At 50.2% G+C, this 15,896-nt stretch overlaps 6 protein-coding genes across 6 annotated transcripts; 2 read left to right on the top strand and 4 right to left on the bottom strand.

Annotated features, from left to right (window-relative positions):
* Positions 1–222: 222 nt before the first annotated feature.
* Triagg1_6995 (uncharacterized protein) lies at positions 223–896 on the top strand (the record flags this gene model as incomplete). The annotated part of the gene is made up of 2 exons (XM_062901680.1): positions 223–631; positions 697–896. The coding sequence occupies 2 exons, from the start codon at positions 223–225 to the stop codon at positions 894–896; spliced, it is 609 nt and encodes a 202-aa protein (XP_062754067.1).
* A 416-nt stretch (positions 897–1,312) lies between these two features.
* On the bottom strand, positions 1,313–4,900 carry Triagg1_6996 (uncharacterized protein; the record flags this gene model as incomplete). Its single annotated transcript, XM_062901681.1, has 1 exon — positions 1,313–4,900. One exon carries the CDS (start codon positions 4,898–4,900, stop codon positions 1,313–1,315), a length of 3,588 nt encoding a protein of 1,195 aa, XP_062754068.1.
* Positions 4,901–5,994: 1,094 nt separating this feature from the next.
* Positions 5,995–6,581, top strand: Triagg1_6997 (uncharacterized protein; the record flags this gene model as incomplete). Its single annotated transcript, XM_062901682.1, has 2 exons — positions 5,995–6,052; positions 6,175–6,581. 2 exons carry the CDS (start codon positions 5,995–5,997, stop codon positions 6,579–6,581), a joined length of 465 nt encoding a protein of 154 aa, XP_062754069.1.
* A 425-nt stretch (positions 6,582–7,006) lies between these two features.
* On the bottom strand, positions 7,007–8,661 carry Triagg1_6998 (uncharacterized protein; the record flags this gene model as incomplete). Its single annotated transcript, XM_062901686.1, has 3 exons — positions 7,007–8,120; positions 8,267–8,333; positions 8,394–8,661. The coding sequence occupies 3 exons, from the start codon at positions 8,659–8,661 to the stop codon at positions 7,007–7,009; spliced, it is 1,449 nt and encodes a 482-aa protein (XP_062754070.1).
* Positions 8,662–9,788: 1,127 nt separating this feature from the next.
* Triagg1_6999 (CAZyme family PL7) lies at positions 9,789–10,580 on the bottom strand (the record flags this gene model as incomplete). The annotated part of the gene is made up of 2 exons (XM_062901687.1): positions 9,789–10,079; positions 10,143–10,580. The coding sequence occupies 2 exons, from the start codon at positions 10,578–10,580 to the stop codon at positions 9,789–9,791; spliced, it is 729 nt and encodes a 242-aa protein (XP_062754071.1).
* Positions 10,581–13,472: 2,892 nt separating this feature from the next.
* On the bottom strand, positions 13,473–14,006 carry Triagg1_7000 (uncharacterized protein; the record flags this gene model as incomplete). Its single annotated transcript, XM_062901688.1, has 1 exon — positions 13,473–14,006. The coding sequence occupies one exon, from the start codon at positions 14,004–14,006 to the stop codon at positions 13,473–13,475; it is 534 nt and encodes a 177-aa protein (XP_062754072.1).
* Between the last annotated feature and the right edge of the window lie 1,890 nt (positions 14,007–15,896).

Genomic DNA, 15,896 nt, shown 5'->3' on the forward strand with positions numbered 1-15,896 from the left:
CCATCATTTCGGCATCTTGCATTATTATTCCACCCACCAATATGCAGCATCCCATATCTCATTCACAACATATAGCTCAATACCATCTACTCATTCACTCACAAACAACTATAAGTATCTCCACGATTCCGTAGACAATTCCCTCAACACCAGATCCTTCCCCAGCATCGTCTCCCAACCTCACCCTCAACTTCATCAATTACACCCACCACCTCACTCATCATGCCTTCCATCCTCACATCCGCCCTCTTCCTCCTCTTCCTCTCCTCCCACCTCGCCACCGTCCACGCCGGCAACTCCAAATTCTACCTCGACCAGCAAGACTGCGCCGGCGGCGCCTACCTCGACTTCGACATCCACGAAGTCCACAAATGCTACGGCCTCACCTCCGGCACCGCCGCATCCTTCTACACCGACAAGGTCAACGAGCTGGACTACGTCAAGGTCTACAGAAAGGACAAATCGAACAACTGCGGCAAGGAAGAGTGCAGCGTCAAGCAGGCTCACTCGTGCTGCTCGTCCAAGAAGACGCGGATCACGGGAGTGCAGCAGGTGCGCTTCATTGAGCCTTGTTCGCCTTTGCCGCACTGTAAGAGGCAAGCAGAGCTTATGCAGCGGGCTACTGGCCAGAGTAAGTGTTGTTTTTGTTTTTCAGCGCCTTGCTGGTGGGATATTTGTTTACTAACCGTGATGCAGACTGTACGAGCGTTGATGAGATCGGTGAGCCCTTTATTGTGCTTGGCGATGGCACGCATTTCGGCCTCGGTGTTGGAAAGCTGGGAAAGCTCAGCGCAGATGAGCTTCAGGACCATCTTGAGGCCAATGGAAAGGAAAGGCTTTCGGCAGAGCATATTGCGAACCTGATTCAGCTCAAGGTCATCAGGTTTCTTATTTAACCAGTTGGTCACCTAGTTTCAGGCTTAGGGATATGGTCAAGGCTTGATGGGAGATGAAGCCAGCAGTGCATCACGCATGTAATTCAATGCCAGCCAACGTCCGAGTGTTCACATACAGTTGGCTATACACATATCTCAAATGGACTCAATCGCAAGCAGCAAAAAGAGACTGCAAAAGTACCAAAAGTAGACCACGCTTCGAGTCGTGAAAACATCTGAGTCTTGATTAGATTCGCATTCTAGAATCATGTCAACGACCACCTCCGTGTCCAAGATTTGGATTCTTTCCCATCAAAATCAACCGAAAAACTCCACGCAAGATACACACAACGCATCCATGATATATAAAGCCGCGTAAGGAAGAGCTCCCTCTTCCAACCCCCCAAACATATGATTCCACACAAGTGTCCCCTTTTCTAGCCCCAAGTACCACCGCCACCACCCCTTCCACCTCTCTTCTGAGCGCTGAGTCTCCAGTCGTCTTCTCCGGCAAATTTATTGTACAGTGGCTGAATCCTTTCAGCTTGCTTCCGCTTGCTCAGTTTATCCGTCGGCGCCACCTTGAAGAATGTCGGGGCTGCCTCGACCAGCCATTTCGGCTCGATGCTCGTCGTGCAGTGCATGTATTCCTTTGTCGTCAACACGAGCGTGTGGTAGATGATCCATTCCGCTTGCTTTCCAAAGAGGGCCGAACTGGGATGAAGATACACCGGCGTGCCCTCTGTGAGAGTCTTGTACCCTTCCTGAGGATCCTTGCGCGCCGCATTGCGGAAGAATCCCGTGCAGAGAGCCTGCCGCACCTTTTGCGTGTCACGTCCACAAGAGACGACCGGATGTTTATAGCGATCCATGATCTTCATGAGCTGATCTCGGACATCCTTGGCACGACGCATCGACCGCGCCTGGATAAAGTTCTCAAAGCACCAGGGGCTGGAGTAGCCGCTATGCTTCCAGGCATTGTACACGTTCAGAAGCGTCAGGTGGTCTCCGTGAGGGTCGTGAAACTTGGACTTTTTCTGATCGGCCTGGGACTGCTTTTCCTTGGGACGGTAAAAGACGTTGGGCAAGTTGAGCATGGCCACAATGCTGAGCATTTCGTCGGAGCATTTGTGGTCAACGGCAGCGATGAGCACCTTGGCCAGCGACGGCTCCATGGGAAAGTCTGCCATCTTGCGTCCCAGACGAGTTAGCAAGCCTTCGTCGTCCAGTGCACTCAAGGCGTATAGCTCTTCCAAGGCCGTCAACATGGTGTTGATGGGTGGCGGATCCATAAAGTCGAAATGTAAGAGGTCGTTGATGCCCATTGCCTTGAGCATCAAGATGGTGTTTGCCAAGTTTTGTCGCTGAATCTCAGGAATGGTCGTTGGCAACATTTCTGACTGGTAGGCGGCCTCTGTATACAGACGGAAGCATTTTCCGGGACCAGTTCGGCCGGCTCGACCGGCTCGTTGGTTTGCCTGCGCCTGGGAGATGGGCGTCACGACCAGAGAGTCCATTCCGAGCTTGGGATCATAGGCATTTTGCTTGACAAAACCAGGGTCAACAACGTAGTAAATCTCGTCAATGGTAATGGACGTCTCGGCAATATTCGTAGCGATGACGACCTTTCGACTTCCAGGGGGAGCAGGTTCGAAAATCCGGCTCTGCATCTCGCTCGGAAGTTGTGCATATACGGGTAGGATGAGCAAATCCGGTACGCTCGGCCCAAGAGCTTTCATTCTCTCATACAAAATCTCGCACGACGTGTCGATTTCTTCTTGGCCAGTCAGGAATAGAAGAATGTCGCCCTTGGGTTCAGTTAGATGAATCTGCATCACCGTGACAAGCGCGGCATCCAAGTAATCGGATTCAGGCTCGCGAGAATACAAGATTTCGACGGGAAACGTTCGGCCCGGGATTGTGAAAATGGGGCACTCGTTGAAATAGGCGGAGAACTTGTCGGCATCAAGGGTGGCCGAAGTAACAATGACCTTCATGTCGGGCCTCCTCTTGAGTGCCTTTTTCAACAGTGCAAACAAGACGTCCGTGGAAATGGTTCGCTCGTGGGCCTCGTCAAGCATGATGCACGAATACCGCTTCATGTCGGGGTCCATGAGAATCTCTCGCTGCAGCATACCGTCCGTCATGTACTTGATCCTAGTGGCAGGGCTGGTGCAATCATCGAAACGGACGTTGTATCCAACCTCTTCGCCAAGCTTGCAGCCAACTTCCTCCGCCACACGCTTCGCAACCGACATGGCGGCGACACGACGAGGCTGCGTGCAGCCAATGATGCCGTTATCAGCGAATCCCGCCTCTGCGAGATACTGAGTCAACTGGGTCGTCTTTCCCGAGCCAGTCTCTCCAACCACAATCAAGATTTGGTTCTCCTGCACTGCCTTTATCAGCTGCGAGCGGAACGCAAAGACGGGCAGAGTCTCTCGCTGCTCCTTGATACTGAGGTTGGTACGCTTGCCCAGCGACTGCCCCTTGGGAATAACTGCCCTCTTCCACTCGGGCTCTTCGTCTGTCCTGGTGTTCACTCGCGCATGCTTTAGATCGCTGGCAAACTTGCGCTTATCAGGATCGGCCATTGGATCATTCCATTGATTCGACAGGTTTTCCTTCGATTCCTCCTTGGCGGCTTCTTCAGCCTCCTTCTGTTTCAACTCTTTTCTCTCCTTGGCAAGCGTTGTTCCCGCCATTGCGGCTCTGTTCATGGATCCATCAGGGGCCTTTACCACTCGAATAGGAGAAAGCTCCAAAGACTGTTTAGTCTGGCCGGCCAAGAATGGCGGTTCCTCCTCTCGAACTTCAATGTCAACATCCTCCTCCAGCTCCAATTCGCCCTCGCCACGCAGCGTCGCATTGTAATCCTCCTCGAGATCGGGATAGTCTGAGGCTTTTGCCACTCCGGATGCAATGAGCTGTCTGATTTCCCATCGTTCTGGGGACGTCATTCGTTTCTTGTGTCGTCTAGGGGGGCCCAAAGAATCGCGAGGCATTGCGGGGGCAACATCGACGAAGCCATTTCTTCCGCCCCCACCAAGTGCCTCCATATTTGCACCAGTCGTCAATCTCGCCTGTGGTTCAAGATCTCTGCCATCCTCCTGGTCAACATCCTTCATGGACAGTCCTACCCTGTGACCCTCGATGCTGACAACCTTGACCCAGACTTGCTGACCGCTGGAGAGCAGATCTGAGGGGTGAGTTACACGCTGACCAGATACAATGCGAGAAATGTGAACCAGTCCATCAACCTTTCCTCTGACGTGATGCAGGTTGACGAAGGCACCAAAATCCTTAATTCCAGTGACATGTCCTTGGTAGATCTTGTTCATGATGGGCTGGTCATCCACCTCGGGTGCAGGGGCGCGGCTGAAGTCGTCACGATCGATGTCGTCGTCGTAATCGTGTCGCCGTCGGTTTCGCGATTTCCTAGACTCTCGGAATCCATCACGCCAGTCTTCATTGCCAGCGTCCTGTGACGGGGACCGCGACCTGTACTTGTCCCGCTTCCGCCGATCTCGAGATCTTGATCTATGCCGCCGTGACCTTGACTCTCTGTGCTCGTCTTCTGGGCTTCTGCTCCTCTTTCTAAACGCCTTCTCTTTCTTCGCCTTGCCCTCGAGCCCTTCTAGAAGCGCCAGTGTATCATCGATAGCGTCCGCGCCGCCGTTGTAGCCGGGAGTCTTGTCGGGCACGGCAAGACCGCTGAAGACCTTTTCGTTCTCCTCGAATGTCCGATGGTGATGATGCTCGTCGTGGTGCGCATCTCCATTCTGTCCTTTGAACTTGGGGTGCATCGCCACCACCAGACGATCTAAACTGTCCACCAAACTGGGCGGGAAGTCGGCATTGAGCCCGTCGAGCCTCTTGCGGAAATCATCGCTGGATTTGCTCTCGAGACGCTGTGCGATGAGGAACTCGGCGAGGGTCTTGTCGCTAATTCCAACATGATTCTGCAGCTCAGAGGTGACCTTTGAAACGAGGGACAGGAGCTCGAGATTCAAGAGATCGTCCATGTTTGCGGTCTGGGGTCCTGCAAGGCGCAGGTTTGAAAGTTGGTGAATTGGGACATGAGACGCGCTAATAGCAAGGCTGATGGTAGTAGTAGCAGAAAAGTATAAGGTCAGCCCCCATTGACCGAGGCTAAAGTTCGGGAGAGATTCGGTGAGAGAGCCTTGACCGAGTCAGAGTGTGTGGCCCAGTTTTATCCTTTTTACCACAGCAATGTACATACATGTAGAAGCGTGTCATGTCATGCGATTTCCACTGCATGAGAGCTGCATAAGCTACATGTAGGGATGCATCTTGCAGCAGCAACGCGAGACGGTGATTCGTATTGGATCGTGGATTATTCAGTAACTGATATCATCCAAAGGGAAAATAAAGAGATCAATAATGCATCCAATTAGTATGAAGCAATGCCCTCACCTCACTCAAAGGGTACGGTAGCATCGCGCCACAGCATAGCCTTTCCAGTACTAGACTTGATTTGTGTGATGTTGTGTGTGTTGTGATCCATTTCGGTGGTGACTCAACTCCAAAGCCAGGCTCCAGGCAAACACACCACACTTCCAAAATGTAGAAATTTATTTAGCTGTATATTTGAGAGTCAAAGTGTTAATGTATCGTCTCCAGACAATAGTGATTGCATCAGTGAATACTTCTGTCAAACCTGTTCAGCTGCAAATCCAACAACTGATGTTCCGTGTCTCTCAGACTTACCCTGTAAGGGCACCCCCAACATACTATCCATTCCATTTTTTCAGCGAGTCCAACCGCCTACGCAGCCTCTCCCTTCAGTGGGCTTAGCACCCTTTGCCCCCCCTACACCCGGCCAATCACACTCCCCTCTTCCGCCCCATCATTACGCAACCCCCATTCAATAAGCAGCTTCAGCATCGTCATCATCCGTCACAAGCCCACTTCGCCTTCTTTTATCATTTATCCTTCCCTTCTGGTAGGGCGAGAAAAACCGACCAACGACGAGACCCGTGATTTCTTGATTTCTTCTCTTCTTCGCCTGTACTACATCTCACTCTTCACTCTTACTCGCGATAGACTCTGAGCTTCAGACCTCGATTCTTATCACCAACAACAGCCATCCAACATCATGTGCTCTGCCGACATCTTCCTCGGCGTCCTCGCCGTTCTCTTCCCCCCGCTACCTGGTAAGTCGCATCACCCCACCATCTATGCATCGTCATCTTCTCTGCGGCTTTGTCTGCTGTGAGACAATCTTTGCTTGGTTGCTTGTTGCCTGCCTAATAGACTCGCTAACCGCCCCCTCTAGTCTGGGTCAAGTGCGGCATCTGTAGCGCCGACTCCCTCATCAACATCCTCCTCTGCATCCTCGGCTTCATCCCCGGCCTTCTCCACGCCTGGTACATCATCGCAAAGTTCCCCGAGCCGGCCTACGAGTACGAGGCCATCCCCAACGAGAACGGAGGCGGCCGTGTCACATACGTCTACGTTCAGACGCCCCATGGCCCTCGCTGCCAACAGCCCAAGCCCCAGGAGGACCAGGGCCGCATGAACTACGGCACCACCTCCCATCCTCAGCAGCACCCCAGCCCTTCTCCTCGGCCTCAGCAGAACGGCGGCGCGAGCTCTGGAGAGGGCAGCTCTGAGCCCCAAGGCGTTCCTCCTTCGTACGCCGAGGTTGTTGCCGGCGACCACAAGGTCCAGACACGCGATTAAACGGGAAAATGCAGTTTGTCGCCATCAGCTCTGCCGGGCTGTCGAACAAACTCGACAGATATAAATACAGATCTATATAACGGCGCGGCGATACAGATAAATGCCATGCTGTTAACAAAGGTCGGGTGGATGGAGAGCAGAGGGGGTGATGCGCTGCCCTTTTAGCTGCTCTTTGTTTAGATATCTGGGTTTTTCTCTTTGTCTCAACGTTTCTCAACGTTTCCTCTTTCTTCTTTCTTCTTCTCTTTCTTATTATGTACCACACAAAGCGTTGAATTTCACAAACATGTCATGATTAGGATCAAAGGTTCTGCACTGTTTCTCTATGCGGTAGGAAGAGGGCGTTGATATGGCCGAACTAATAGTCCTGTGCTACTTTCAATAAAACTGGTCAAACCAACCCAAGGCACACATGTCCCGTATGTTTATTCCTCCACTGGTTGATTGTCTTCCGCGGTAAGATTATGCACTGATGGTGCAGGGCGGTCATTTACTTGAGGAGCTCTGAAGTGTACCATCAACTCCTGCGCAAGGAATGTGTAGAATGAGGGGACAATCTTGCGAATGTGCTTGACAAACCGAACGCCAGCCCCAAGTTCGTAGATCTCCAACGTCATTTTCATGCCTGGCTTGAGGTTGACGAGGATGTTTTGCTCGAAATACAAGTCGATCTCTTTGCCCTGGAGAGGATGCTGTATGTCTGGCTCGACCCATCCATCCTCAATCACGGCTGGTTTGAGGGTGATTTTGCCTAATGACAAGAGCCGGATCTTCTTGTTGCCGTCTGTGGTGATGGCCAGCTTCTGGAATCGCTCAGTCAGCTCTGTGGTTGGGAGATTGACCTTTGTTATCTCTAGAGTGCATTCATATTGCCTGACAAGCTCAACAGCGTTTCCAACGAGATGCTCAAACACTTCATTGTCGTCCAGCATAGTAATGGCCGAATAGAAGACAGACTTTGCATCGAATCCCTCGGGAATCTGAAACAGATCAAGGGCCCATGCGTCGGGATCAGTCTTCGAGAACAACTCGGTCGCGGCAAAGTTGAAGAGGCCCGGAAGTGCGGTTTGCAGAGAGTTGAGCATTGGCCATTCTTCTCTAGCCATCAGACAGACTTTGAGCGCCTCCTTGACATTCTCTTCATACTCGGGACAGACGTCGTGATGGAGGACATATCGAAGAAAATTCTCAATCACATCGATTGCGTCTTCCATCGGTCCAGCCACGAGGCCAGTCAAGGGGATGATTGCTCTGGAGAGAAAGCCTGCCGCAACGCCGGCAAAGTCGACAGTCCACTTGGTTTCGTCGCCGTCGTGGAAGCGGTCGCCGCCACCAGTGCCTTCGTAGACGACATCTCTGGCCGCGGCATCTCGACGCTGTGCAGGCGTGAGCTGTTTGAGCTCTCTGGGGTCGAGTCCAGTGTAGGCGCCTTGATTTGTATCCACGCCGCCGAGGAAGAGGTAGTCGTTGAAGTAGGTGGTTCTCGGGAATTGGAGGCGGCGACGAGAGCGGAAACGCTGAATGCAAGACTGGATGCGTCTAGATGGTGGTGTGCCAGGTTAGCTGAACCGAAGCGAGAAGAGAGGGGTTATTCGGATGGTTGATGGTACTTTTCAAAGGAAATGTCTCTGTGAATCCATGTTAGCTTCTAGAGTTGACCAATATGTCCGTTGGGATGTGCTTACGGAGAATATATCTCTTGTTTCTCCTCCATGGCCTCATCAGGCGTCATGGGAGGGTCTGCAAAATACTCTATCCTCGTGTTAACATCGAGTCGCCTTTGCGAAAACTGTGGAAGATGAGATGCTATACCTTCAAATCCATTACCGCGATTCTTGGGCAAAGCCGTTGGACCCCTGCCAGATGTTGATTTCTTGTTCTTTCGTTTCTTCGTGGGCGCCGAAAGTTGAGCAGGATCAATGGCGTCCGCTTCTTCTCCCCCTTCCTCAGCTTCCTCTCCAGCTTCCGTGACTGAGAGGGTTGGTATCGAGATGACACTGCCGTCCACTTCAGGCTGTGGTTCCATGGCTTTGCCACCATCGCCGTCTGGAGCTGCAGCAGAATCCATCTCTGGCAGCATCGTGAGATGAGACTAGAGAGTTGCTACGAGGAGGAGAAATGAGGATGAAAAAAAGAATGAGAAGATAGAGAGGGGAGAGGAGAGAGAAGAGGTTGGCGAGTTGTTGCCTGAGGAGAGCGAGTGACGGCGGTGGCAGGTGCTCAACAGCTGGTTTACGCTGACACCGCCGAATAGGCGAAAATTTGCATCAACTTGGCAGAAGGGTGGGAAATTTCACTGTCTCACAGTTATATACAACCAATTCATATTCTTGGACCTTTTGTTACTGCCATATACATGCAGCAAGGCAAGCTGCTGAATGCCTATTGCCGCTATCATGCATGTATCCTATCGTGGGTAGAATCCATTTTGGCTGAGCTGGGAGATGGGCTATGAGCCTCGGACATGGTTAGGTACTGATTCAACTTCTCATCAATTTAAATAAAACTCCAAATGTAGGGATGTCTCTAAAGCAGCTCACAGATACATACATGTAACGAATTTACTGCCCTTACTATTCAGAAGACGGGCCTTGGAGTTCTCGCTCTATAAATCTTCGCTACATACCTAATAGGTAGTTATGAAGCGCCTCTATCAGAGTGAAGAGACTGCATGACCGAGTAAGTGAATGTTTATTCAATTTGTGAAAGGACTTGTCCATTCAATCGATTTCAACATTTAGACTATGGTAAACATGCATGCAAGCATCTTCAGGTAGTTATGGAAACTATTAGTGACCACATGTTGTATGAGCCACATCACTCTACCTATGAGCGTATCGTCGTCTTATTGTCAACTCACTCTTCTTGGATAACTCAAGAGGCACCGTGTCATGTATTTTATTTTGCAACTCCCGGACCAATATACATGGGTTCTTTTCTTCTTCTTAGCCAATTTCGCCTTGTACTCACATACGTTCTCGAGGCGCCTGCCACAGAAACGGGACATCACCAAACAGCACTTTTTACTCTGAGTATGAAATACTTTGGTAGGTTTAGAAGAAGTGTAAATTACTAGTAATTAACAAAAAAGGCGCTAATGGGCTGTTGGTTCGTAACAGCATGCTCTATGTACAGATTCTTTGACGGCTGAGATGTACTGTGTTTCCGCCCAATTAAGCTCTCGTTCCTTTATCGAACGGGGCACATTTAGTGCGAGACGGTGAGGCCGAAGACGTGAATATCAGAGTCGTCGCTACCCTGGTTATAGTTGCCCACCTTGAAAAAGGCCCTGGATGTAGTAAAGTACTGCTTCAGGGTCTTGAAGGCTCCGCCGTTAAGAGAGAATTGGAGCTGACCATTCTCAAAACGCATCTCATAATGGAATCGGCTGCCGGGGGTGACAGTGCCAATCTTGTTCAAGTCCTGGCCCTGACCTCCGGTTGCAACATACTCAACACCGACCGTGATCTGGCCACTGCTGCTGTAGTAGACCTCAGCCTGTATTATCTGTTAGCAACGTAATCGATGATTGACGCATAGTGGTTTGTTCACACGACTTACAAGAGGCTTGTTGTTGGAGTTTGACTGGAACACCTGGCCAATGCAGATGCTGCTACCAGTGGTGACGAGGAGGTCAGCCGTCAGGCGGTTGACCGCAGCAGTAGAGCTCCATGAAGCAGTCTCGCCCAATTCGGAGCGGCAGCGCGGTGCACCCGAGAAGTAAGCACATCTTCCTCCTCCAGGGGCCTTCATGACCAAGGCACCATCACCGGACTCGGTGAAGAAGTAATGGTGGCCAGGATCTTGGTAGCCAGAGCAACTCGCGAGTTGTGAGGCGGGGATTTGATCGGGTTTGTTGGTGGTGCCGCTTGGCAACTGAAGAACGAATCTGCTGAGGTCGAAATTGCCACCGGGAGCACAAGTTGGGTCCAAGGCGGCAGCAGACGAGAAAAAGAGGGCAATGGCAGCCATGGCCACGTTAGACTTTGAGGCGAGCATTCTGATAGTGAGTGGAGCGAAGGTTGGACCGAGCTAGAGTTGGTTTGATGAGATGGTTGTAGATACCGCTGTTTCACGAAGGCGGCATTGACCTTTATATATACACTTTCAATCATAGTAGCAACAGATTGAGCTTGTGGAATTGATTCCAGCTTCTCCCCACGACGTTCCATGCTTGAGGAGGGAGGTTCGCTGACCACCGAAAAGCCTCCGGCAGATCGCCCCATGGAGCCAGGTTCTGAATTATACACCAATGAACAAGCCCACACAACCGGAAAAAGTATTTCCAGATGAACCACACACGGGGTTACCCCTGGTGTCGATGGAACCTCGTAGCTGGCTTAATGACAACCCAGGCAATAGCAGGGGTACTGCGAAACACGTTAACTCGTCTGCTGAGGAACGTAGTGGTGTGCTCCAAGCTGGATGAAGAGCTAGCACTGCCTTGTGTCAAAACCTAGATTATAGTATATTATTGACTGTTCACGTACATGTATTCTAACTGCATTATGACCTAGCTATTGCTGCTACTAACCTCATGGAATCCTTCACAATGTTAGGGAGATAATTCCCGCCAGAGATATAGAGCATTGACCTCCATCTCTACCAGATGACTTCACCCCGCAACAAAATGCATGCTGCCCATCAGGGTTGATGTTATACTAGCTACTGGTATCTGATGTAATCCAGAAAGCCTTCCTCTGCGACTCATCATTTGACAAGTTCTTGCACGCCACGAAAGTCGTGTGTCAGGAGCTAACGAGTCATCTGTCCGCAATCTTCGGCGAGAAAGTTGCAAGTCTAGACTACGCCGCCAATCGGAATTGGAAACTGCTCGCTGGGGGCATTGCTACTCATGCACTCTATAAACTTAGCAAGAGCTTAGCTGGCACTGAGGACGATAATGGCAGCTGAAGGATGCGTTCTAAGCTAAAGCTGTATCCATTTAGTAATAGCTAAAAAACCACAGGTTTCGACCTTCCTGAAGCAGCGTGTTTTGTGTCAGTAGCCTCGCACCATTAGGGCCCACCAAGATTTGCTTCCTTACTGCGACATAGAACAATATGCCTAATATAGTTATATCCTCTCGTATAGCTGAGGCATCCTTCGTGATCTACGAGTTGGTGTCATGTAGGGTCTCGCTCTTAAAGAACAACCATGTATATTCCGAATAGGGGCACATCGTCTTTCCTAATTGATCCCGCCAGTATTCTCAATGTTGTATAATCGCGCTGATAATCCCACCAATAAACTAGGATATGGCCTCCATTCGTATGAACGAGACGTCGACAGATTCCCTTCCGCAGAATCCGGAAGTTCCAGATACGCTGAATTAAGGAGCTCTGGGCTTACCACAAACAACGCATCAACGGCAATATCATACTCCGTATACTTCAAGCAATTCGACATGCCATATTAGGCAACTTGATAATGCCGATTATCCGGCGGCGCCCCTTAGGCGCACAGAATCCTTAGTCAGCAAATGCCCGCTGTAAGATCGCCATAATAACCGCTGTAAGATGGCGCGGGAGTGGTGTGTAATCTAGTCCGGAACGACTGTAGGGAGTGAAGGTGTTGCTGGATTGTCGACCAGAGCGGTCTATCAATTGGAATCCTGGTCTCCAGGGGTAAGTTTTAGACTTAATAATATCAATATATATAGTGCCATCTATCCTTACTTATCTCCAACACATCTCTCTGTTGTTATAGCGGTTATTATAGCGGCTGTTGCTACATAACTATTGACATGTTAGGATTGATTCCATATAGTAGTCCACCTCGTGCTATTAGGCCCCAATAGCTACAGGGGCAGCGTCGGAATGACTAGGATGCTTTATATACCTAGGTATGGATCTAGAGATACACCGCTATACAGACCGAGATGGTCACTTCCAAGGTTCACTTTTAATGACTTGGATGCTTTATGTATGTAGAGATGCACCACGATACAGACTGAGGTGGTCACTTCACTTTTGCCATAGCGGTCTATTTCAACAGGCAGCTAGAAGAAGTACAGTCGTACAGTTCCGTGCGCCTATGGGGCCCCATAGTTATTATTCTTCAAAGTTGAAAGAGTTGATTATGCATTGTCACAAGAGATCAGTTATGTGCCTGGGTAATACTTGTTAATTCGTCCCCAACTAATTCACTGGGCTAAATGCTCTAGAGCCTGTCGAAGAGGCTGATGAATTCCAGATGAGATGGTGTAATTAGGGATAATTTGTTCGCTTAGATAATTATTTGTCAGAGAGCTGGGCACAAAGAGAAGAGTGATAAGAGTCAAAGATGGGAACAATCTGTATTCTAGCCACACACTCTAGCAGCTAGGTATCCGATAATGAATGTATTTATCTTAGAACCTTTCAAAACAAAGAGAAACCTCTTCTTTTATAGACTCCCTTTCAAGCCACAAGCGAACTTTGACGCTTCTTTCCAGCGTGAAAGCTTGTAGGCGCCTGAGACATTATTACAAGAGGCATCATAACATGTGACATTCTGCAAGTAAGTTGTCATTCAATTGCAATATTGTCCAATTAGGTCACTCGACGATTAATCCGTACAAAGTTGCACGTGTTGTGACATTCAAATTAAGCACCTCACTTCATCCATTATGACCATTAATCACCGTAACATCCTGAAAAAGGAGATGAAACAGACAAGATAGGGAAAAAAACACGATGACGAGACTGAGAGATCAATTTAAAAAAGAAGTAACTAACGCCTTCGTGTGTCGAGTAGACAAGCACTATTAATTAGTAGTTCCCGTGTATACGTAATTCTCCCTTTTCCCTCATCTGAATTGTCGACTCTTTCCCCCCTCAGCTTCCGCTCCATATCAAGTCCTCCGCCCAACATATGAAATAGATAGACAGTAGTTCCAGAGACAGTTGTTTACAGCATCAAGACGGCGGCGGCAGCACCGAGGATAGGAGCCAGCAGCTTGGCATCAGCAGTGGGGGCAATAGCCAGACCGGTAGAGGTAGAAGTGGTAGCAGAGGTTCTGGTGGTGACGCGAGTAGTGGCAGAGCGGGTAGTAGCCGGAATGGTGGTGGCAGCCCTGGTGGTCTCGCTGTTGGTAGTTCCGGGGATGGTGGTGGCAGACTCTGTGGTAGCAGACTCGACAGTGCTGATGGTGGTGGTGACGGGGATGGTAGTTGTGAAGGTGGTGCTGGTCACGGTCTCGCTGGTCTCAGTGCCAGTGGTCTCGGTATTAGTCTCGCTGGAGGCGATGGAAGAAGCTTCTGAGCGGATGCTGCTGGCGACGGACGAGGCCTCGGAGCGAATGCTAGAGGCAATGGCACTGCCAGAGGCAATAGCAGACGAGACGGCGGCAGACACAGACGAGATCAGAGGCGGCACGCTCTGGGCCATGGCTTCTCCGGACAGGAGGCCGAAGGCAACGACAACGAAAGTTTGGGGCTTCATTGTGAACGATTGGCTTTCTTCGTCTGGTGTAGGTGGAAGAAGGGGAAAAGAAGGAGGAGTGCAAGTGGACGACTTGGTGAACGGATGACTTATATGCTGGTATTTATATATACTTTGTATATATGGGCCGCGCGGGAGCAAAGGGAGGTGAGTGAACGAGAGATGTATGGATCAAAACAGAGGGAGACAACAGCCCTTTAAAGCGACCTGGACCTACACACCTCAACTCGCTTTTGCATTCTCTCCCTTGTCCAAAAAAAGAAAACTCATGCAACAGCCACAGCTGGGGGGATCCACGGGGCGATGAGGAAAAAACAGAGACACACAACAATCATACACACAGTGTTGACGTAGGCAAGGGAGGCGTTCTCCGGACACGGGGTACTCGAGAGCAGATCCCCGTACGAGCATAACATACATTGCGGTGGAAAAGTGGGATACCTGACCTCTGCATGATCCATTGGTAACTTGTACGTCCGGGCAGAGCTTCATCACCACCAATCCGCGCAGAGCCAGAGCTCGCTCTTACAAGTTAACGGGACAAAGAAGGCGACAGCACAGATGTGTCTCTTGCAGGGATTATTCCCGGTGGCTTGCAACCGATCGGCGCTGAGTGTTACGCGGAGAGGAGGCATGGCGCTGTAATGGTGACGTATCTTCGGCACACCGGCTGCGGGCGTTTTATGAGATTCTGATGCTGGCAAATGGCACAATGCCGGCGATCGGAGAGAATCCATGCTGTTGGGATTTATTACTAGTAGTTATGAGATGAGATTTCGTGATTATTTTCCGCTGGTTTTTTTTTGAGGGGGGAGGGTTGCAGTGATGAGGCTCTAATGACTCTGTGTCTGGTCATGGAATGTCAATGTTCGTCCTGATTAGGCAATTTTCCCCAACTAGACATCACCTCGTACATGGGCAAAAGCAAAGCTCGACGATCTTCCCTCGAGTGATCGCCCCAGAAACGGAACACGGCAAAGGCAGACGCATAAAAAGGATAAAAAAGAATAATAGAAATTACAAGAGAAAACACAACAACACAACGCTATTACTAGAGACACTGTATACAATAAGCTGTCTCACATGTCGTAATCCGCACGGGCTGCGCCTCAAGTGGACCAGTCCCTGCGGGCTTCCCCGTGGCTTGGGCCAGACATTTGCTTGGCCGTTTTGTTTTTTCATGGCTCCAGAAGAGGGCGTGAGAGGCCGGGCAGAAGCAGAACAAGGAAGAACAAAAAGACTGGGACACGGGGCAAGCTTGGCCTTGTGGAATCATGACGTTTGTATGACCCGTGCCGAGAAGAGCAACGGAACGTTGTTCGCGCAGGAAATTCGGTTGGGGCTTTGCCTTTTTGCTTCTCTCCCCAAAGGCGATTGAATTTTTGTTTTTCACCAGCTGGGCGGGCAGCCATGCCGACTGAGGCGCGGAACGGCTCGAAGCATATTTCTGGTTTATTCCATTCCTTGTTTTAGCATCTTGTTCCTCATTTTTCTCTCTCTGTCTCGTCCTTTTTGGCCGAAAGCCTGCAGTGTTTCGTAACGGTTTCTGGTCAGACATGTGCGTCTGATTGGCTGGGATAAGGAGGAGGCGGACGGACGGGTGGTACGCGCAAGCCCGGGCGTGGAATGAGGCCCATTCCGAAGCTTGTGAGACTTGCAATTTCAAAGGTTTGCCTACGGGGAGAAGAAATATGGAGTCTAGGACAAACAAACATAAACACACGCAGCCAATACAATACAAGTCGGAAGTTTTTAGATTAAGAATTGAATTAGGGAGCCAATGCACAGAAGCTGCCAAGGGAAATGGAAGAAAGCAATAGTTGGGGGGGGGGGGGGGGGGGGGACGAGAAAAGTTAAAAAAGGTTTAAAAAAACCGCCGTAAAATTTTTA

The sequence above is a fragment of the Trichoderma aggressivum genome, assembly GCF_033847375.1.
Source record: "Trichoderma aggressivum f. europaeum strain CBS 100526 chromosome Unknown scaffold_029, whole genome shotgun sequence".
Taxonomy (NCBI): Eukaryota; Fungi; Ascomycota; class Sordariomycetes; order Hypocreales; family Hypocreaceae; genus Trichoderma; species Trichoderma aggressivum.